Source organism: Paralichthys olivaceus, chromosome 2 (genome assembly GCF_024713975.1).
Source record: "Paralichthys olivaceus isolate ysfri-2021 chromosome 2, ASM2471397v2, whole genome shotgun sequence".
NCBI lineage: Eukaryota > Metazoa > Chordata > Actinopteri > Pleuronectiformes > Paralichthyidae > Paralichthys > Paralichthys olivaceus.
Window position 1 is genome coordinate 532,223 of NC_091094.1, and position 20,278 is coordinate 552,500.

The following is a 20,278-nucleotide window of genomic DNA, read 5'->3' on the forward strand; positions in this document are numbered from 1 at the left end:
ATCAGACCTTTAACATTATTCTGACCTGTTTGCTGCAGCTTCAGTTCTCACAGTTCATTACATTTCAGACAAAGTTACAATCTCCAAAATCAAATCTGGAAGCTTTACTGGTTAAAGTCCAAAGACTGAGAAGAACTTATTTTAAATACAGAAGTTACAGCTTCTACTGGCACAGAGAACGTGGAAACACCAGACGTCAGGATTTTAAACTGACGAGCTCATTCAGATATAACGAGGACGCATGAAAGACTTGCTGATGCCCTCTCCTCTTTCTCTCCTCCTCTTTCTCTCCTCCTCTTCCTCTCCTCATCTTCTCCTCCCCCTCTCCTCTTTCTCTCCTCCTCTCCTCATCTTCTCCTCCCCCTCTCCTCTTTCTCTTCTCCTCTTCCTCTCCTCCCCACTTCGTCTCCTCCCCTCCCCTTCCTCTCCTCTTTCTCCTCCCCTCCTCCTCCTCTCTTCCTTCTCCTCCTCTCCTCTTCTTCTCCTCCCCTCCTCCTCTTCCTCTCCTCCCCCTCTCCTCTTTCTCTCCTCCTCTTCCTCTCCTCCCCCTCTCCTCTTTCTCTCCTCCTCTTCCTCTCCTCCCCCTCTCCCCTTCCTCTCCTCTTTCTCCTCCCCTCCTCTTTCTCTCGTCTTTCTCTCCTCTTCCTCTCCTCCCCACTTCGTCTCCTCATCTTCTCCTCCCCCTCTCCTCTTTCTCCTCCCCTCCTCCTCTCTTCCTTCTCCTCCTCTTCCTCCCCCCCTCCTCCTCCTCTCTCCTCCTCCTCTTCTCCCCTCCCCTTCCTCTCCTCTTTCTCCTCCCCTCCTCCTCTTCCTCTCCTCCTCCTCTCCTCTTTCTCCTCCCCTCCTCCTCTTCCTCTCCTCCCCCTCTCCTCCTCCTCCTCCCCCTCTCCCCTTCCTCTCCTCTTTCTCCTCCCCTCATCCTCCTCTCCTCCTTCTCCTCCTCTCCTCTTTCTCTCCTCTTCCTCTCCTCCCCACTTCGTCTCCTCATCTTCTCCTCCCCCTCTCCTCTTTCTCCTCCCCTCCTCCTCCTCTCTTCCTTCTCCTCCTCTTCCTCCCCCCCTCCTCCTCCTCCTCTCTCCTCCTCCTCTTCTCCCCTCCCCTTCCTCTCCTCTTTCTCCTCCCCTCCTCCTCTTCTCCCCTCCCCTTCCTCTCCTCTTTCTCCTCCCCTCCTCCTCCTCTCTTCCTTCTCCTCCTCTTCCTCCCCCCCTCCTCCTCCTCCTCTCTCCTCCTCCTCTTCTCCCCTCCCCTTCCTCTCCTCTTTCTCCTCCCCTCCTCCTCCTCTCTTCCTTCTCCTCCTCTTCTCCCCTCCCCTTCCTCTCCTCTTTCTCCTCCCCTCCTCCTCTTCTCTTTCTCCTCCCCTCTCCTCCTCCCCACCTCTTCCTCCCCTCCTCCTCCTCTCTTCCTTCTCCTCCTCTCCTCTTTCTCCTCCCCTTCTCCTCCTCTCTCCTCTTCCTTCTCCTCCTCTCTCCTCTTTCTCTCCTCTTCCTCTCCTCCCCACTTCGTCTCCTCATCTTCTCCTCCCCCTCTCCTCTTTCTCCTCCCCTCCTCCTCCTCTCTTCCTTCTCCTCCTCCTCCTCTCTCCTCCTCCTCTCCTCCTTCTCCTCCTCTCCTCTTCCTTCTCCTCCTCTCCTCTTTCTCCTCCCCTCCTCCTCTTCCTCTCCTCCCCCTCTCCTCCTCCTCTTCTCCCCTCCCCTTCTTCTCCTCCCCTCCCCTTCCTCTCCTCTTTCTCCTCCCCGTCCTCTTCCTTCTCCTCCTCTCTCCTCTTCCTTCTCCTCCTCTCTCCTCTTTCTCTCCTCTTCCTCTCCTCCCCACTTCGTCTCCTCATCTTCTCCTCCCCCTCTCCTCTTTCTCCTCCCCTCCTCCTCCTCTCTTCCTTCTCCTCCTCTTCCTCCCCCCCTCCTCCTCCTCCTCTCTCCTCCTCCTCTTCTCCCCTCCCCTTCCTCTCCTCTTTCTCCTCCCCTCCTCCTCCTCTCTTCCTTCTCCTCCTCTTCTCCCCTCCCCTTCCTCTCCTCTTTCTCCTCCCCTCCTCCTCTTCTCTTTCTCCTCCCCTCTCCTCCTCCCCACCTCTTCCTCCCCTCCTCCTCCTCTCTTCCTTCTCCTCCTCTCCTCTTTCTCCTCCCCTCCTCCTCCTCTCTTCCTTCTCCTCCTCTTCTCCCATCCCCTTCCTCTCCTCTTTCTCCTCCCCTCCTCCTCTCTTCCTTCTCTCCTCCCCTTCTCCTCCTCCTCCCCTCCTCCTCCCCTCCTCCTCCTCTCTTCCTTCTCCTCCTCCTCCTCTCTCCTCCTCTCTCCTCCTCCTCTCCTCCCCTCCTCTTCCTCTCCTCCTCTTTCTCCTCCCCTCCTCCTCCTCTCTTCCTTCTCCTCCTCTCCTCTTCCTTCTCCTCCTCTCCTCTTTCTCCTCCCCTCCTCCTCTTCCTCTCCTCCCCCTCTCCTCCTCCTCTTCTCCCCTTCCTCTCCTCTTTCTCCTCCCCTCCTCTTCCTTCTCCTCCTCTCTCCTCTTCCTTCTCCTCCTCTCTCCTCTTCTTCTCCTCCCCTCCTCCTCCTCTCTTCCTTCTCCTCCTCTCTCCTCTTCTTCTCCTCCCCTCCTCCTCCCTCTTATATTTAATCTCCTGTCACTCCATCTCTAATCTCTGGTTGCCATAGTTACCGCCTTCACATTAAACAGTTGCCATGGTGACGGACAAATGATCAGCTGATCGGTGTTTTTCTTTTTTGATCTCTCAATAACCTGTGTGTGACGTCATTCTGTTTCCTTTTTGTGCGGGAAGTCGATGAGAAGCTGCTGATCAGGCGGATCACTGCTCTGCATCATCTTCCTCCTCCATCTTCCTCCTCCTCTCTCCTCCTGCTCCTCCTCCATCTTCCTCCTCCTCTCTCCTCCTCTCGCCTCCTCTTCCTCCGTAGCGATGCTTCCTTCAGCCTGACCGGCCTCGGTGCTCTGTGAGCGGCCTGACACTCCGTCTTCAGCTCGGTGTCTCGGTCATGGTGCAGAAATCCCGGAACGGCGGGATGTTCCCCGAAGCGCAGACCGACCAGAAGAAGCTGAAGGTCGGCTTCGTGGGTCTGGAGGCCGGAGGCCCCGAGTCCAGAGACGGAGCTCTGCTCATATCAGGTGTGTGTGTGTGTGTGTGTGTTTCAGTGTGTGTGTGTGTGTGTGTTTTTCTCTCTCTGTGTGTGTTTCAGTGTGTGTGTGTGTGTTTCTGTGTGTGTGTGTGTGTTTTCTCTCTGTGTGTGTGTGTGTGTGTCTCTGTGTGTGTTTCTGTGTGTGTGTGTGTGTTTTCTCTCTGTGTGTGTGTGTGTGTGTCTCTGTGTGTGTTTCTGTGTGTGTGTGTGTGTTTTCTCTCTGTGTGTGTGTGTGTGTGTCTCTGTGTGTGTTTCTGTGTGTGTGTGTGTGTGTGTCTCTGTGTGTGTGTGTGTGTGTCTCTGTGTGTGTTTCTGTGTGTGTGTCAGAAATTAACGTAAAATAAGCCCCTCCCACCAGACGTCAAGTAAATAAATGATGGCTCCTAAAAGTGGAGTCAAATAATCTCTGTCGCCCCCTGGTGTCTGGCTGCAGTACAGCTAGTATAACCCTCCTCCTCCATGTTAGCAGACGGGACATGAACCAAACTAAAAACTCAAAGTAGAGATAAATAAATGTGTAAAGATGTTTTAGTCGTTTCAGCTCGATCTTCTCTGACGACTGTTCAAGTGTTTCTCATCAGTTTGGTTTAATCTGTTTTTTATGATAGAAAAACAGGCGGAGACGTGATGACTGACACGTGACACTGTCTCATGATTGGTTGAACGTGTGTGGGCGGGACCTGGACACCACAGCTCGGCTCCATCACTACTGCACTGACCCTGACTGTTAATGACGTCATCACCACAAGATGTCAGCGTTCTGAGTTATTGTCGTTTCATGTTTGGAGGAAGTGGAGACGTGTCGTTAGCACACTGTCGTTAGGCAGGAAGCTAAAGTATTTACGACTTTCAACATTAGGGATAGCACAGACTCAACAGCCACTAGGAACCTTCTCGCTCGGAGGGGGGCGTAACTTCTGGTGAACTCAAGTCAACTGAGTCATTGATCACTGACTCCTGTCCGTCTCTGTCCAGGTGCAGAGGAGGGACCTCGGCGGCAGCGCAGCAGCGTCTCCGGAGGAAAGAAACCTCCGAAACGAAATGCTCTCTACAGACGACTGCAGAACTTCCTGTACAACGTCCTGGAGAGGCCTCGAGGATGGGCCTTCATCTACCATGCCTACGTGTAAATACCTGTCCTCTCACCTGTCCTCAACACCTGTCCTCAACATCTGTCCTCAACACCTGTCCTCAACATCTGTCCTCACACCTGTCCTCAACACCTGTCCTCAACATCTGTCCTCAACACCTGTCCTCAACACCTGTCCTCACACCTGTCCTCAACATCTGTCCTCACATCTGTCCTCAACATCTGTCCTCACACCTGTCCTCACATCTGTCCTCAACATATGTCCTCACACCTGTCCTCACATCTGTCCTCACACCTGTCCTCAACACCTGTCCTCAACATCTGTCCTCACACCTGTCCTCAACACCTGTCCTCACACCTGTCCTCAACACCTGTCCTCACATCTGTCCTCAACATCTGTCCTCACACCTGTCCTCAACATCTGTCCTCACATCTGTCCTCAACATCTGTCCTCACACCTGTCCTCAACATCTGTCCTCAACATCTGTCCTCACACCTGTCCTCAACATCTGTCCTCAACATCTGTCCTCACATCTGTCCTCAACATCTGTCCTCAACATCTGTCCTCACACCTGTCCTCAACACCTGTCCTCAACATCTGTCCTCACATCTGTCCTCACACCTGTCCTCACATCTGTCCTCAACATCTGTCCTCAACATCTGTCCTCACATCTGTCCTCACACCTGTCCTCACATCTGTCCTCAACATCTGTCCTCACACCTGTCCTCACATCTGTCCTGACATCTGTTTCTGTTTGAAATAGACATCTAAATAAATATTAACAGTCGAAACAGGAAACTAAAGTGAAGGACGTCAGTGAATCTCACAGATAAAATCAATATCAGTTTCCAGGAAGAACTGAGATCAGGTGTCACAGTTTTAATATTCCCCTGAAAACACAGACATGAGATCAGGTGTCACAGTTTTAATATTCTCCTGAAAACACAGACATGAGATCAGGTGTCACAGTCTTAATATTCCCCTGGAAACAGAAAGTGTGTTGACTGTTTCGTTTTCAGGTTCCTGCTGGTGTTCTCCTGTCTGGTTCTGTCCGTGTTCTCCACAATCAAAGAGTACGAGAAGAGTTCAGAGGACGCCCTCTACATCCTGGTAAAAACACTTTTATCTGACGCCCACTGATCGGAGGTCAGAGGTCAGTCACTTTCTGTGTCTGCTTTATCAATGTGTTTTTAACAGTGTGTTGTTGTCGTGTCACAGGAAGTGGTGACCATCGTGGTGTTCGGGGTGGAGTACATGGTGAGGATCTGGGCTGCAGGTTGTTGTTGTCGGTTCAGAGGATGGAGAGGACGACTCAAGTTCGCCAGAAAACCCTTTTGTGTCATCGGTGAGTCTGAGTACGATGAAGACACGTTCACACGCAGGACAGCAGGTCTCACCTCTCTCTCTCTCTCTCTCTGACCTGTCTGTCTCTCAGACATCATGGTGTTGATAGCTTCCATCTCCGTCTTGGCGGCGGGGACTCAGGGGAACGTTTTTGCGACCTCAGCGATTCGTTCTCTTCGGTTCCTTCAGATCCTGAGGATGATCCGTATGGACCGACGAGGGGGAACCTGGAAACTGCTTGGATCAGTGGTGTACGCCCACAGCAAGGTACCTGTGTGTGTGTGTGTGTGTGTGTGTGTGTGTTTTTGTGTCACATGATGAACTCAGAGTCACAGGATGTTTCAGTTATCTGATCATCTGTGACTTCTCCTCCACGGATCCTCCCTCTTGGTCCACAGCCACCACGTCTTTTCTGCAGCTTAGTTCTTGGTTTCTCGTCTCCCCTGCAGGACACAACAGCTCAGTGTATAGACTGCCTTGCAAAGCTCGGCAGCCCTCCTCCATGGGCACACACTCCATCTACATTCTATGAAAAGCCCTCGATGTTTAACCTTCGTTCCCTTCCTCTATCCAGCCAGGAAACAGTAAGATCAGATCAGGCCTTGAAATCGTCCTTACAATGTCTTCTGGAAACGTCAGCTGTTGGAATCTCAGGTTTCTGGCACAGATGGTGTCTGTGATTTCTTTCAGCTCCTGGTTCTAGTGTCTGTACCTGTACCTCCCTTCTCCCAAGGCTTCTGAACAGCAGCTCATGATGTGCTCCAGGGAACCTCTTGCCGGGCACAGTGAACATGCCTGGGTACTGGCATTGAGTTGGTGTGAGTCTAAAGTCTTCAGCAGGCCCAGTCACCTCCAAAGGAACTAGCTGATATTCTCTCAAGTCTCCCACATTGGTCTTTGTATCATCATCAGAAATAAGAAGAGAAGCTGCAGGAAGCATTGTTCAAAGTCCTCAGAGGATTTCATGCTGACAAATCAATGCCCTGAGTTCTCCTGAGTTATCCACTGCTGATGGCCATGCGTTCTCTGTTCTCGTTGACTGCACGGCTGCAGTGTCTCTAAAGGTGCAGTGGAAGATCTTTCCCGGCCTCTTCGCCGGCCTCTCTGTGCCTGATGGAATCTGGGCTCCTGATATGGTGCAACCAGTGAGAATGCCTTTCTGTAAGCGATGCCATACACGTGTTGTGGTTCCACTGGTGAATTTCAAACTGAAATTGTTGTTGTTGTCTTTGGTCATCTCTGAAAAAATGGCACCTTCTCAGTGTTGCTGCCACAAGTTTGTGTGGAATGGATTCGTTGACAGGGTTGAGCTAAATGTCTGCCAGGTCTCCTCTACTCTCTCTCTATTCTCAGATCAACTGGGTATTCATGTCCCTCTCTCTGTCGCCCCCTACAGGAGTTGATCACAGCCTGGTACATCGGCTTCCTGTGTCTCATTCTGGCCAGTTTCCTCGTTTATTTGGCAGAAAAAGAAGATAACGAACAATTTGAGACGTATGCTGACGCCCTCTGGTGGGGACTGGTGAGACTGACACACACACGCTTCAGGGGACATTACATTGATTCACACTGATTCACATCGGTCAGACTCTGTTGAGTTAAGACCTCATTTAGGTTAAAGTCTTTTCTAAGAAAGACTGACTCAGCGATTCACATCTGAGGTTTGACCTCGACATTTGTCTGTTACTTGTCTCCCATTCAGTAACCAGGCGATCTGATTGGTCCTTTTCTGTCTCCATCAGATCACCTTGACAACCATCGGTTATGGAGATAAGTTCCCCATCACCTGGAATGGACGTCTCCTGGCTGCAACCTTCACACTGATCGGAGTATCATTCTTTGCTCTGCCCGCTGTAAGTCACTCGGATGATTGCCTGAGTTAACCTGAGACAAGTGAGCGTCCACCTGGTCTTCATGCACCTGGTCTGCGGTTCATATGTGTGTCCTCAGGGGATCCTGGGTTCTGGTTTTGCTCTGAAGGTCCAGGAGCAGCACCGACAAAAACACTTTGAGAAGAGACGAAACCCAGCAGCCGGACTCATTCAGGTGAACTCACCCTCGTACATCAATCTGATGCCAGAGACCATTGTCTCTGAGCAAGTCCATCGCATCATTACAACCTCATTGCTATGGTAACCTCATTGCTATGGTAACCTCATTGCTATGGTAACCTTATCGTTTGGTGACATAACCACTTTAGGGAAAATAAAAAGTTCTGAAACTTGGAACTCAAAACAAACCAAGAAGCTGCTGACGATAAAACAAATAGTTTAAATTCATGGACTTGTTTTATTTCTGCAGTGATGACGTGTGACCGGTGACATCATCACTTAATTTGGAACAAACTCCTGCAGCTGAAACTGGATGAAACATGTTTAGAGCTGAAACATTGTCAAGTCACTCAGTGACAAATATTTACTCCACAAAACCAATGATGCAGCTAATTTATTTATGTGCTTTTACTTTGAAAAGCTGTGCAGGCGATGGGTTCCTTCCTGCTCTGTCAGCATTTGTAGTTGTTTCCAGGAAAAGATAATAGACCTCTGTCTGTCTGCAGGCGGCGTGGAGAGTTTACGCCACAAATCTGAGCCGAACTGATCTGTCTTCCACCTGGGACTATTACGAGAGGACGGTGTCTGTCCCCATGTACAGGTGAGACTGTCTCAACTGTCTGTCTGTCTGTCTCTCACATGTCTGTATGATTAAATCGTCTTCTCTGTGTCTCAGGTTGATTCCTCCTCTCAATCAGTTGGATTTACTGAGGAACCTCAAGAACAAATCAGGACTCTCATTCAGGTTATAATATGTTGTGTACTTCTTTTACTTCTAGTACACAGAGTACTGCATCAAGTACTACAAAACAACCACAACTGTAACTACTACAGTACTTTTTTTTAAGTGAAGTTTCATTTTTTACAATTACAACCAGTCTCTATCACCACCTGTCTCTCAATATGTCTGTCTCTCCATCTCGCTCTGTGTAGAAAGGACGTCCAGCCTGAACCATCTCCCAGGTCAGTGTCCATCTTTATTTTCATGTCTGATTTCTTTGTCAGACCAAGATTTGTAATCATTCAACCCATGAACCCTGAGCTGACCTCATCGAGACTGCATGAAGGTTCATACTGATCAGTTAGTGACCATTGTTTTTAGTGGGATAAGTGAGTCACTATGAAATATATTTATATATATATGTATTTAACCAAACCCTCCTGGAGCCAGACCTGGGCGGGGGGCTTACTAGGGAGTTTGGTTGCTGGGCCTTGATGAAGAAACCTGCATGGGCAGGATTTGGAGGATGGGCCTGTCTGATGGTAACCTGAGTACTGTTTTATCATTGGATTTTGTGGTAGTGGTAGTGTGGGTTGGCCATAATATACACTGTTCGAATTCAAGGTGGGTTCAAGGTTTAACTGGTGCCTGAACACCTTAGGCCAATGATGAATGATCGACATTGTGGTCGTATCATCAGATCTGCAGCTGTATGTCTTGGACAGAGCTGTCAACTGATCACCACCTGGTGGTGGACTGGATCAGATGGTGGGGAAGCCTGCAGGACAGACCTGGAAAACCCTAACGAGTCTTGAGGATGACCTGGTGACTGGTTCATACTGGATCTGACTGGTTCATATTGGATATGATATGTTTAAGTGCAGTCCCTCTTAAGTTCCCAGTTCAACCTCATTATCAGTTTGTGTAGCAGGTCTGTCCAGCTTCCTCTGCCTGATCCACCAAATATGATCATCATGACCGTCCAACAAAAACAGCAGTAGTTCTGATTATACACAATAAAGTACATTTTAACAATAGGTATAGGAGACTCTGCTGAACCACCTCCTGGTCAGATATGATGTTTGTTAACAGCAGCCTGTAAGCGGACCAGCACTCCCCTCGTTCAGATCAGTCCGGCTCTGTAAGAGTCCGAATTTAACAGGTTTCTTTCTTTTTGTAAACGTTTGTTGTGATTCGGCACTAATGAGAAGTTTCGCTGAACTTGTCCCTCATGTTGAAATTCACAGCTGCTCATCATTCTGTTCATGCAGAGCCCAAACATCTGAAATCATGGACAAGGGATATGTCTCATTTGGACAATAAAGGACATTCAGGAACCTTTCTCTTGACCTGATCCCAAAACATTTCGATTAAACATGTCTGTTATTTTGTCTGCAGTCAGAAGGTCAGTCTGAAGGAGAGGGTCTTCTCATCCCCCCGCAGCTCAGGAACCAAAGGGAAAGGTTCCCCACAGCATGGTGAGTTAGAACCAAGGTCTGCAGGTTCAAGTTCCCACCAACCAGCAAGACCCTTATTTTACTTACTATTTGATAACCAGTAACCAGAATGAAGGAACTTGTTGATGAAATCACCTGCCAGAACTGGTTTGATGAAAAACCTGCAGACTAGATTAACCTGAACAATAACCAGGACAGAACTCAAACTACTGTACTGATTCTCTTGTGTCTCACATCCTCAACCTCCACCTGTCCTTCACTGCTTCCTTTCTTAAGTTGTTCCTACAGTCGGCCCCGGGGTTGCTCCTGGTGTGGGTCCTAGTCCTGGTGGGGGTCCTGTAGTTCCCGTAGGTCCTGGTGGTCCAGCGGGGATCCAGGCCCTGCGACGGTCCCCCAGCATGGAGCCTTGTCTGGAGGAGAGTCCCAGCAAGGTCCCAAAGAGTTGGAGCTTCGGAGAACGCAGCAGAACCCGGCAGGCCTTCAGGATCCGAGGAGCTGCTTCCCGCCAAAACTCTGAAGGTGAGAGGTGCTGGGCACAGCCAATCAGAACTCTCTGCCTGTGGGTCACAGCTCGAACACCCTGAACTTAAGAACGACATGAGCTCCCAACGTAACCACATCAGCTGAGACGACTAAAAGGATCAGTCACGTGCTCACATATCAACAAGATATTTATGAACTTCTGATCAACGTGAACTTCTTCTGGTTGGTGCAGGATTCTTGTAGAGTAACTTAGACAAGTGATGCACTTTGTCCCAGTGGTCACTTCCAGTTTAAATACAAATTATATATACGTTTATACTGAACTGTAGATACTGAACTTTTAATTTAAGATCAGACACATGAAAAACACTTTGTGGAGTCGTTCAAGGATAAAAACATGTTAAACACAGTTTAAAGATTTGATTTGAACATTACAAATATTATTTAAAAGAGGAGATAGTGACGAGAATGAGGTGGAAAGAGAGGAAACAGCAAATCTCATCATCTGGGACAACTGGTTTTTAACGGTGTCCTCTGGTTTAGAGCTGACTGGTTCATACTGGATCTGACTGGTTTATCTGATTGGTTTATATTGAATCACACTGGTTTATACTGGTTCATATTGGATCTGACTGGTTTATACAGGTTCACAGTTTGTGGTCTCTGCTGTGTCAGCATCGAAACATGTAAGAGACAACATTCTGAGCTTCTTCTTCACTGTGAAAACATGACTGGAACTGAATGCCTTTGAATGTGGCCATTATGATAGCAGATATAGTTCCTTCCTGTTTGCAGTCTTTATGCTAAGCTAGGCTAAGTGAAGGCACCGTGTCTGTGGTGAAACTGAGGATGTTGGACTGTCTCTTTAAATAAACACGTCAGGAGCTGATGGTGTTGATTTCCGTGTCTCCTCTGTCTCCTCTGTCTCCTCCTGTAGTGCTCATTGAGATGCAGGATGAAGAGTTCAGACAGAAGAGCTCTCCAGGTCAGCTCCCACACACACACACACATCGAGCAGAGCTACTGTTGTCCAGTATCAGGGTTGTTCTGTCCAGTAGATCAGGGGACAGAGGACAGTAGGTCAGGGGTCATGTGGTCCTGGAACTTGGACCAACATGTTTCTGGTCCTGTTGCTGTTACACAATGTTGGTCCACAGGTATGGGATTGTGTTTCAGGTAGGGGGCGCTGAGTGACACTGATGATGTTGTTGGTTTCAGACGCCAGTCTGCCCGGAGAAGACATGGCTGACGACAACAAGAGCTGCCACTGTGAGTTTGTCCCCCAGGATCTGACCCCGGGGTTAAAGGTCACCATCAGAGCCATCTGGTACGAGTTTCTCTTGATCCGTTTCTCTGCTCCTCAGTCATCATCGCTTTTCTCACCTTCATTTGCTGTTATTCTGCACTGAATCATTTTTATTCATATTATTGTTTACATTTTTTTTATTGGTTTGTGCTCACCCAGGGTCAAAGGTCACCATCAGCTGTTGGGTAAGAGTTAGTCTGATGTCCAGTTAGGTTCATTGTTTTCTGTTGTGTTGCTCCTCCTGTCATGCTGTTTGGTAAGACATTCTTTATTATTATTAATGTTGGTGTCCCCAGCTCGTCTCTTGTTGCTGATCTGATCTGTGTTGGTTCTTCTCTGATGGACCAGTTGTTCAGTTCTTTAGTCTGAAGTAGATTCTGGATCAGTTCAGGAAGTGGATCCAAACTAAAGACCAAGGACTCTCAGTTCATCAGAAGAATAAAAGAACAAATGTGTGTTTGTTGTCAAGTTTCGTCTTCAGCCATAAAGAAGAATTGATAGAACCTGTGACTCTAACTCGTCAAATCAACATGAGGACTTTGGATCAGAACCAGAACATTTTATAGTGATGAACTGACCAGAAGTTTGAAAACAGTTGAAAGACTGTCCTGGTTTAAAAAAGAATACGTCTGAACAGAGAATTTCACCTGTGTGACGTGTGCACACACAAAACACACATCACTATTTCCATAATGTCATTTTTTCTGGCCCAGACAAACCTGACCCAGCTCTGACTGAAAGCTTTATCAAAAAGGAAGGTTTGAAGTTGACTCTTAAAGGTTCAGTGTGTAGAATGTAGGGACATCTAGTGGTGAAGTGTCATGTTGCAGCCTAACCCCCCCCCTTCCAAACATGAGAGAGAACCTGTGGCAGCTTCAGTCATAAAAACTCAATAGGTTTAGTTTGTCCAGTCTGAGCTGCTGTAAAAAACATGGCTGCCTCTGTGGAGACACACTGGAGCTTTGAACGTAGAGCGGGAGTCTGCCTCCAGAACTGAAACTGAGATGATTCCACAGGAGAGGAGCTTGATGCTCTGGCTCCTCCTCTCCCTTCAGAGACTCCAGGGACAACAGACTTACCTGCTGGAGCCTGATAATAAGGAAATACAATAATCAAGTCTGGAGTCAAAGACCTGGACTAGTTTTTCTGCATGTCTTAGAGACATGTCTGATTTTGGATGTTACTTAAGTGAAAGCACGCAGTCCTAGAAATGTGTTTTAAATAACACATTCCTGATGTTTCGTTGGAAGCGAGGGTAAAGTCATCAAGTGCAGCTTCATCATTAGAGAATGTATCTCTAAGGTGTTGAGGGCCGAGTATTAGGACCTCTGTCTTATCTGAGTTGAATAAGAGCAAACTGCAGCTCATCCAGGTTTTTATGTTCGTTTAGCTGATGAGTTTCTTCTGGTTTCATAGATGATTATTTCTATGAACAAAAGTAAAGTTCACCTTTAACATGTTCTGGGTCTTTTCCATGTTGGACGTACACGCAAGTCTATTCTGTGAAGACTCTGTAGGTGAATGTAGTCTTCAGAGACCAGTTAAGACCTACTGGAAACCACATGCCAGCAGGGGTCCTCGCTGTCACAGCTGACTTCCTGTTTCCTCTGTCACAGCATCATGCGTTTCATGGTGTCTAAGAGGAAGTTTAAGGAGAGTCTTCGTCCATATGATGTCATGGATGTGATCGAACAGTATTCAGCCGGTCACCTGGACATGCTTGCCCGCATCAAGAATCTCCAGTCCAGGTGAGACTCTGACCTTTGAGGTTGCTCCAGGTTGTTTCCTGTCAGAGGCTTTAGTGTCAGCGCTCTGTGTCCCGACTTGCAGAGTGGATCAGATTGTTGGCAGAGGAACACCAACTGCAGACAAAGACCGTCCCAAGGCAGCCAATGAGGAGCTTCCTGAGGATCCGAGCATGATGGGACGGTTGGGGAAGGTGGAGAAGCAGGTAACCAATAACAACCAGTGTGTTAAGCTGCGCAGGTTTTACTGATGCAGCTTCAGCTTTGACTGTGATTGGTCCTCTGTCACTCATGTGACCCACAGGTGCTGTCCATGGAGAGAAAGTTGGACTTCCTGGTGAACATCTACATCCAGCGAATGGGAATCCCTCCGGCTGAGACAGACGCCTACTTTGGTTCCAAGGAGCCAGACCCAGCTCCACCCTACCACAGTCCAGTGGATCAGCTGGAGAAGAGCCAGTCAGTCCCCAAGATCCTGCAGTAAGTGTTGCTGGTTACTGAAGACTACATCAGACCAGTGTCGGACCAGAACAAGAACCAGTGTCACACGTTGTTCACATGTTGTTTACGTGTTGTGCAGGGTGTTGCCTAGTGACCAAGCGGAGAAGACTCGTCATGCGACTAAGATGGTTCGCTCCAGCAGCTCCACGGGTCACAGAAATTACAATACCCCCACATGCCCTCCCTCCACCTCCTGGCAGCCAATCAGCTCCCAACTCCCTCAACAGGCCCCGCCCCGTCCACAGCGCAGCCACGGCAACACACCAAGTCCGGTGGGAGACGGGTCACTGGTTCGACTCCCACCTCCTCCGGCCGGAGAGAGACATGGCGGGAACCGATCGAACCGGCAAAGCACGGGAGAGCGAGGGGGGGCCGAGAGAACGGAGAAGAGAGGGGAGGGGATCAATGGGACAGGGGGGGGAGGGGAGGAGATGAAGCTGAAAAGTGATACGTCCGTCTCCATCCCATCCGTCGACCACGAGGAGCTGGAACGTTCCTTCAGTGGGTTCTCCATCTCTCAGTCCAGAGAGAACCTGGACTTCCTCAACAACAGCTTCTACTCCTCCAACCTTGACCGGCGAGGAGGTGGAGGCTCCGCCCTCTGCGCTGCCGTCCACCCCTACATTGCTGAGGGCGAGTCGGACTCCGACTCTGAGCTCTGTGCCCCATCACCACACTCGGACCAGGCCTGGACCGGAACCAAGTAGAGCTGGAGGTGAACCGGAGCAGAACCAGCAGAAAACTAAGAACCTCTAAAATGTGAATGAAAACGTCAGAGACGAGACTTTAGCACCAGCTGAGAGTGAAGCATCATGGGAAAAGAAGACGTCAGTGTTTTCATCTGTTCCGCAAATGTTTGTCTTTTCCGTCACCGATTGGTTCACTGCTGTGACAAATTAGGACTCATATTAACTCTAGTTTAAAAAGTTTATTGATCAATTTATTCGTTCAATTTTAAAACTTTTACACTGAAAGTCAACCACGTCACCATGACAACAGACTGTTGTCGACTTCCTGCTCAGAATTCAAACAGGTTCGGTCATTTTGTTAGAATTACTTTTATTTTGGATTCAATGACTCAAAGATTCACAAAAATGTTCTCGTCACTGCGACATTTTGTTTTCTAACTAGCCAATAAAGCTAACGTGAATCTGTCGTACATGCAAACAGACAGACGCTAATGCAGCTTACATCAGAAACTTAGCTCGTTCTCGCCCCTGAAGGTCCTGCTGCCTAGTTACGGTTGCTAAGCTGTGACAGTCAGTGGGAGGGGCTTTAAATGTTGATGTAGTTACGGATCAATGCAAATCATGACGTCATGACAACATGAATATATACGACGTAATCATCTTTTCATTGTTTTAGAATCTTTAATCTCAACAGGAACGTTAATATAACAATAATGTTTCTGAGTCAGTTATTGAATCTGTCCAGCAGGGGGCAGTCAGTGTGATCATTCTCTTACAGGAAGCTGATAAAACACTTACCAAAATAAAAGTCTAGTGTATTTAACTTTGAGCTCCAGGTGAAGAGTGGAAACAATTTGTCCTGAGGGTGGCGCTACAGGTGTAATTAAGTCTATCCCCTGAAACATAACCTTTGATTGGCTGATGGAAGGAACTTACTGTTCGCTCATTAACTCATTAATATGAATGTAGAACGCTTCATTTACTGTTTCCATGGAAACATTTCATCACTACCTGACACTTTTCTAGTTTTTACAGAAAAAGACTCTTTATTTTTGTTTTATTTTCTGGTACAATCAGTTTATATGAAAACATTTCATTTTCCTCTCGTTTCTTTAAAACAAAGTGTTTGTTTAAAATGTCTGAAAAACTATTTAAAAAACAACTAACCACAATAAACCTTTATTCATTCTTTACAAAGACGTCTCTCTGCTTCATTTAATATCACAACATTTTAAAATAACACTTTTGCTTTAACTGACATTTTCAATCTCTTTTTTTTTAAGTTGAATCGTTATGGTCATTACATTATTCGATGATGTTGTCATGACGACAAACAACACCAAGACAGTGATTCTATTTGAACGACTGCAGCTTTTTTGAAAGTTCTTTAATAAACAGGAAACGATTTACACAGTGAGAATAGAGCGATGAGGCGGCCATCTTGTGTGTCACTTCTTCTTGTACCTGATGGAGGGACAGAGCGTCACTTTAAGATAATAAAGTTAATTCACCAACTCACTACACAGCCTCGTCTCTGTGGGTCTATAAAGATACAGTGAACTCATCAGCACAGAAAAAGAACGTAAACAACAAATGTTAATTTGACACTTAATGAGAGCAGAGTGCATTATGGGATATAACGTCCGTTAGTGACCATTGGTTTTAAGCTGCTTTTCACAGTGCATTATGGGAAACTGTGAGTCCACCATGCAGGAGAGGAAAAATGTAATGAATTAGTGAGACGCTGACAGACGATGTGAAACTCACCTGGAGGCACCAGAACGCTTCCTGTCCAAGCCCAACCGCTTCCTGTCCTCAAAGGACGGTCTGTAAACAGGTGAGACAGGTACAGACAGTTAGACAGAGTCGAGACAGAGTGGTAGAGTCTCATGAGACAGACAGGTACAGACTGTCTCACCCAGCTCTGTAGTGTTTCAGAGTCTTTCCGCTGGTGTTGGTCAGTTCTTTATCAAAGGCCGACTTCCTGCCTCCTTTTCCAGGTTTCTGATTGGCTGCTACACAGAGACAGTTCAGTTCAGTGTGTGTGTGTGTGTGTGTGTGTGTGTATAAATATACATCAAACAGGAAGATGTTGATATGTTTATATATTTATCAGTATTAACTCAGTAAACATTTATATTTCTGACCTTTGATCTGAGTCTCGTCTTCCGCCATCGCTCTTGCTCTCTTTGGTCGTCTCTCTCTCTTGGCCGCCCGCTCAGCGAACATCTGAGCCTTTAAAATCTCGAACTGTGCGCGCTCCTCTGGCTGAGAGACACGAGGACACGTTAGAGATAATGAGACATGAGGACACGTTAGAGATAATGAGACACGAGGACACGTTAGAGATAATGAGACACGAGGACACGTTAGAGATAATGAGACACGAGGACACGTTAGAGATAATGAGACACGAGGACACGTTAGAGATAATGAGACACGAGGACACGTTAGAGATAATGAGACATGAGGACACGTTAGAGATAATGTTGTAAATAATCGTGATTCATTTATTATTACTGTGGATTATAATTGTTATTAAATTCTTACCGTCAGTACTTTCTTCTTTCCGTCTTTCAGAAACTTCTGTCTCTTCTTTTTTCCTCTGAGGGCAATGTCGAACTCCTGCAGAGCTTTAGACACTGAAAAGGACAGCAGTATAAATACTACACACAGTACAAATACTACACACAGTACTAAAGATTTCATTAAGCTGATAACTTCAATGACTTGTACTCACCACGATTCTGTTTTCTCTCTTGTTCAGTTTGAAACCAAACTCTCTGGGATTGGCAGGAAGGGGCGGAGCCATTGAGACGTTTCTGAGCAACACTCAACTACACACACAACAAAGTGAAATACAAAATCATCAATCAAGAGAAAGAACCTTACTGTCTTCAGGTGAGTTCAGGTGAGTTCAGGTGAGTTCAGGTACCTTGGCCTCAGATGCAGCCAGCTCTCTCTCTTCTCTCTCCAGCTTCATCACAGCTCCAACGTCTTTTTCAATTTTCGAGATCAAATCTCTGAACTTCAGGATCACCTCTGGGCGAGAGACACACAGAGAGGGGGAGAGAATTGAGTCACATCCCACCTGAGAAACTTCTCCTGAACTACCAACCGGCTCTGTCTATTTCCTGGACACAGTGCAGCCTCTCTGACCTGTCTGTCCCTCAGGTGAGCGTACCTGGTGGCAGGACTCGAGCTTTCACGCTGTTCTTGGCTGATTTCACCACTTCCTTCAACATCTTCCTCTCAGACTCTCCGACCAGAGACACGGAACGTCCAGAGCGACCGGCTCTCGCCGTTCGACCAACACGGTGGACGTAATGTTTGACTGTGGACGGCATGGTGAAGTTTATCACCTGAGAGACAGAAAGGTAGAGACAGACAGTTAGAGACAGACAGTTAGAGACAGACAGGTAGAGACAGACAGTTAGAGACAGACAGTTAGAGACAGACAGGTAGAGACAGACAGGTAGAGACAGAAAGGTAGAGACAGACAGTTAGAGACAGACAGGTAGAGACAGACAGGTAGAGACAGACAGTTAGAGACAGACAGGTAGAGACAGACAGTTAGAGACAGACAGGTAGAGACAGACGGGTAGAGACAGACAGGTAGAGACAGACAGGTAGAGACAGACAGGTAGAGACAGACAGGTAGAGACATACAGGTAGAGACAGACAGGTAGAGACAGACAGGTAGAGACAGACAGGTAGAGACAGACAGGTGCATGTGTGTGTGTGTGAGAGATGTGTTATGTTCTGACTCAGTTTTAATAAAAGCTGTCTGTAGAATTACGTCAATGGTGACCATGGTAATAGTTAACACAACTACAGAGACAGGTAAATTACCATGGTAACCAGGTAACTCTTTACTAACGGTACAGTAACATGGTGACCTGATAACACATTTGTTATTCTGTGAGAAGCCTGCAGAGATTCTACAAGAACGTTCTGGTTCCTCAGTAGAACCTTCTTGGTTTTCCTGTAATAACTATTAAGAGACTTGACACTCACCGTTTTCACTCCACCAATGTCCAAACCTCTGGCTGCAACATCTGTCGCCACCAAGATATCGATCTGTTCATCTTTAAAACGCCTGAGAACAAGAACCAAGAGAAAAAATACATGGAAGAGAGGTTCTGGATATTGTGTGTGTTCTGGCTCCTGCAAATTTCAGAGCCTTATAATCTATTCAAAGAATAATACTGAAAAATCATTAGAACTGTACGTCTGTTTTTACTATGTTGACCTGTCATGTAACAGGAAGTTGAAGGTTAAACAGGAAGTTGAAGAGTTAGCAGGAAGTAGGAAGTCCACTTGTGGAGCCATGCTGAAGCCTGCAGCCCTGTTTGCTAATGCTGAGCACAGCCTGTAAGTTTTCTACGTAACATTTTTGTTAACATATGACTTTAAGAACATCGGGTGGTGTATAACACTACATTTTAGCATACTTAGTTGTTTGCATAATGGCGCTAGCATTAGCGCGCTAGCTTGGTAGTGTAAGCATGTTAGCATTAGCATGTTAACATGTCTTGCATGTAAGCTTGTTTTGTCACAAGGGGATTGAATAGTTAATTTGCTTCATGTGACAGTTTGTAACCTACTGATGATGGTTTGTAATTTCATGTTGCAGTTGTCACTCTGTCTAATGTGTGGGAAATTCGAATTAAGTTCATGAAGGAGAACTTCTTCAACTCGTCATTGATTGGAGGAGTTAGCTATCTGCGTGGCTGCGTCAGGGAATCTGTGAGGGCTGTGTGTACCTGAGGTTCTCCAGCCTCTGGCTCTGGCTCAGTTCTCCGTGCAGTTCTCCGACATTCAGTCCCATCAGACCCAGCAGGATGTGAAGTCTATGAGCCTGTTTCCTCGTCTGAGTGAACACCATCACATGATCCTGGAACGTCCGGGTCAGAAGAGCTGACACAACAAACTGCCGTCATTAAGAGAGCCTCAGTTTATTAGAGTATTACTGCAGCCCAAAGTACCTACCGGACACCACAGCCTCTCGGTCGCCCTCTCTGTTTGGTCGGATTCTGACAAACTCCTGTCGTAGGAACGGGGCCACATCAGTATTGCTGTTAACAAAGATCCTGATTGGCTCCTTCAACGAAACCGCTGCCAGGTCTTTCACCTGGAAACGAGGGTCACATGACAAACAGTGATGCACCTGGAGAGGCTGGTCACATGACACACACCTGGGGACCCAGGTCACATGACAGAGGTGTCAATATGTACCTCGTCCGTCATGGTGGCAGAGAACAACATGGTCTGTCTGTTGTAGGAACACAACCTGATGATCTCCTTCATCTGTTCTTCAAAGTACTCGTCCAACATCCTGAAGCACGAGCACACAGTCACACAGGTGAGTTCACACAGGTGAGTTCACACAGGTGAGTTCACACAGGTGAGCATGTTTGATGATGGATCCTAAGCCTGTGGTGAAGTGTCAGTGTTTACCTGTCAGCCTCGTCCAGGATCAGGATCTCAATGTGAGAGAGCTCAAAGCTCGGCGTGTTGTGGAGGTGATCGATCAGTCGACCAGGTGTAGCAATCAGGACATCTGGCCCCGCCCTCAAAGCCGCCTCCTGAGACTTCAGGTCCAAACCACCTGGAGACAAAACCAAGAAAGGTCAACTGAGTCCAGAGACAGAACCAGTTACAGGTCAGTAATGGGTCGTACCAACAGTCAGGCAGGTGGTGATGGAGGTGAACTGGGCCAGCTGACGAGCCACAGAGTGAACCTGGATACCCAACTCCCTCGTCGGAA

General features: G+C 47.5%; 2 protein-coding genes across 5 annotated transcripts in view; one reads left to right on the top strand and one right to left on the bottom strand.

Annotated features, from left to right (window-relative positions):
• Positions 1-2,759: 2,759 nt before the first annotated feature.
• On the top strand, positions 2,760-15,705 carry LOC109643388 (potassium voltage-gated channel subfamily KQT member 2-like). 3 transcript variants are annotated; one of them, XR_011239373.1, is made up of 20 exons: positions 2,760-3,109; positions 4,096-4,246; positions 5,231-5,321; positions 5,430-5,556; positions 5,647-5,822; positions 6,952-7,077; positions 7,298-7,408; positions 7,506-7,601; positions 8,113-8,207; positions 8,283-8,351; positions 8,540-8,569; positions 9,726-9,805; positions 10,061-10,303; positions 11,205-11,252; positions 11,486-11,594; positions 11,733-11,758; positions 13,190-13,321; positions 13,404-13,524; positions 13,623-13,798; positions 13,899-15,705. XR_011239373.1 is itself a non-coding variant. In XM_069515109.1 (19 exons), the coding sequence occupies exons 1-19, from the start codon at positions 2,980-2,982 to the stop codon at positions 14,524-14,526; spliced, it is 2,739 nt and encodes a 912-aa protein (XP_069371210.1). In that variant the 5' UTR covers positions 2,760-2,979; the 3' UTR covers positions 14,527-15,705. The 3 variants fall into 3 exon arrangements, 2 of the variants coding, with proteins under 2 accessions (XP_069371210.1, XP_069371216.1); XM_069515109.1 differs by lacking the exon at positions 11,733-11,758; XM_069515115.1 differs by lacking the exons at positions 11,205-11,252; positions 11,733-11,758.
• Positions 15,672-20,278, bottom strand: part of ddx27 (DEAD (Asp-Glu-Ala-Asp) box polypeptide 27) — an 8,130-nt gene continuing 3,523 nt past the window's right edge. The window contains exons 8-21 of one of the 2 annotated variants that reach the window (XM_069515133.1): positions 20,192-20,278; positions 19,969-20,119; positions 19,747-19,846; positions 19,501-19,642; positions 19,275-19,428; positions 18,526-18,607; positions 17,693-17,870; positions 17,444-17,550; positions 17,249-17,345; positions 17,059-17,150; positions 16,656-16,776; positions 16,427-16,520; positions 16,276-16,335; positions 15,672-15,972 (exon numbers count right to left, since the gene is read on the bottom strand). The exon at positions 20,192-20,278 is cut by the window's right edge and continues 87 nt beyond it. In XM_069515133.1, coding sequence (XP_069371234.1) covers positions 15,957-15,972; positions 16,276-16,335; positions 16,427-16,520; positions 16,656-16,776; positions 17,059-17,150; positions 17,249-17,345; positions 17,444-17,550; positions 17,693-17,870; positions 18,526-18,607; positions 19,275-19,428; positions 19,501-19,642; positions 19,747-19,846; positions 19,969-20,119; positions 20,192-20,278 — 1,481 coding nt within the window. In that variant the 3' untranslated portion in view covers positions 15,672-15,956. Of the gene's footprint in view, positions 15,973-16,275; positions 16,336-16,426; positions 16,524-16,655; positions 16,777-17,058; positions 17,151-17,248; positions 17,346-17,443; positions 17,551-17,692; positions 17,871-18,525; positions 18,608-19,274; positions 19,429-19,500; positions 19,643-19,746; positions 19,847-19,968; positions 20,120-20,191 lie in introns of both variants that reach the window. The other variant, XM_069515122.1, reaches the window with a different exon arrangement.

Bases quoted from the DNA above. Each gene is read 5' to 3' on its own strand.
- LOC109643388 (XM_069515109.1), top strand. From the start codon at position 2,980: ATGGTGCAGAAATCCCGGAACGGCGGGATGTTCCCCGAAGCGCAGACC. The intron at 9,806-10,060 runs GTGAGTTAGAAC...TCCTTTCTTAAG, and splicing joins GAAAGGTTCCCCACAGCATG to TTGTTCCTACAGTCGGCCCC. The intron at 13,799-13,898 runs GTAAGTGTTGCT...CGTGTTGTGCAG, and splicing joins TCAGTCCCCAAGATCCTGCA to GGTGTTGCCTAGTGACCAAG.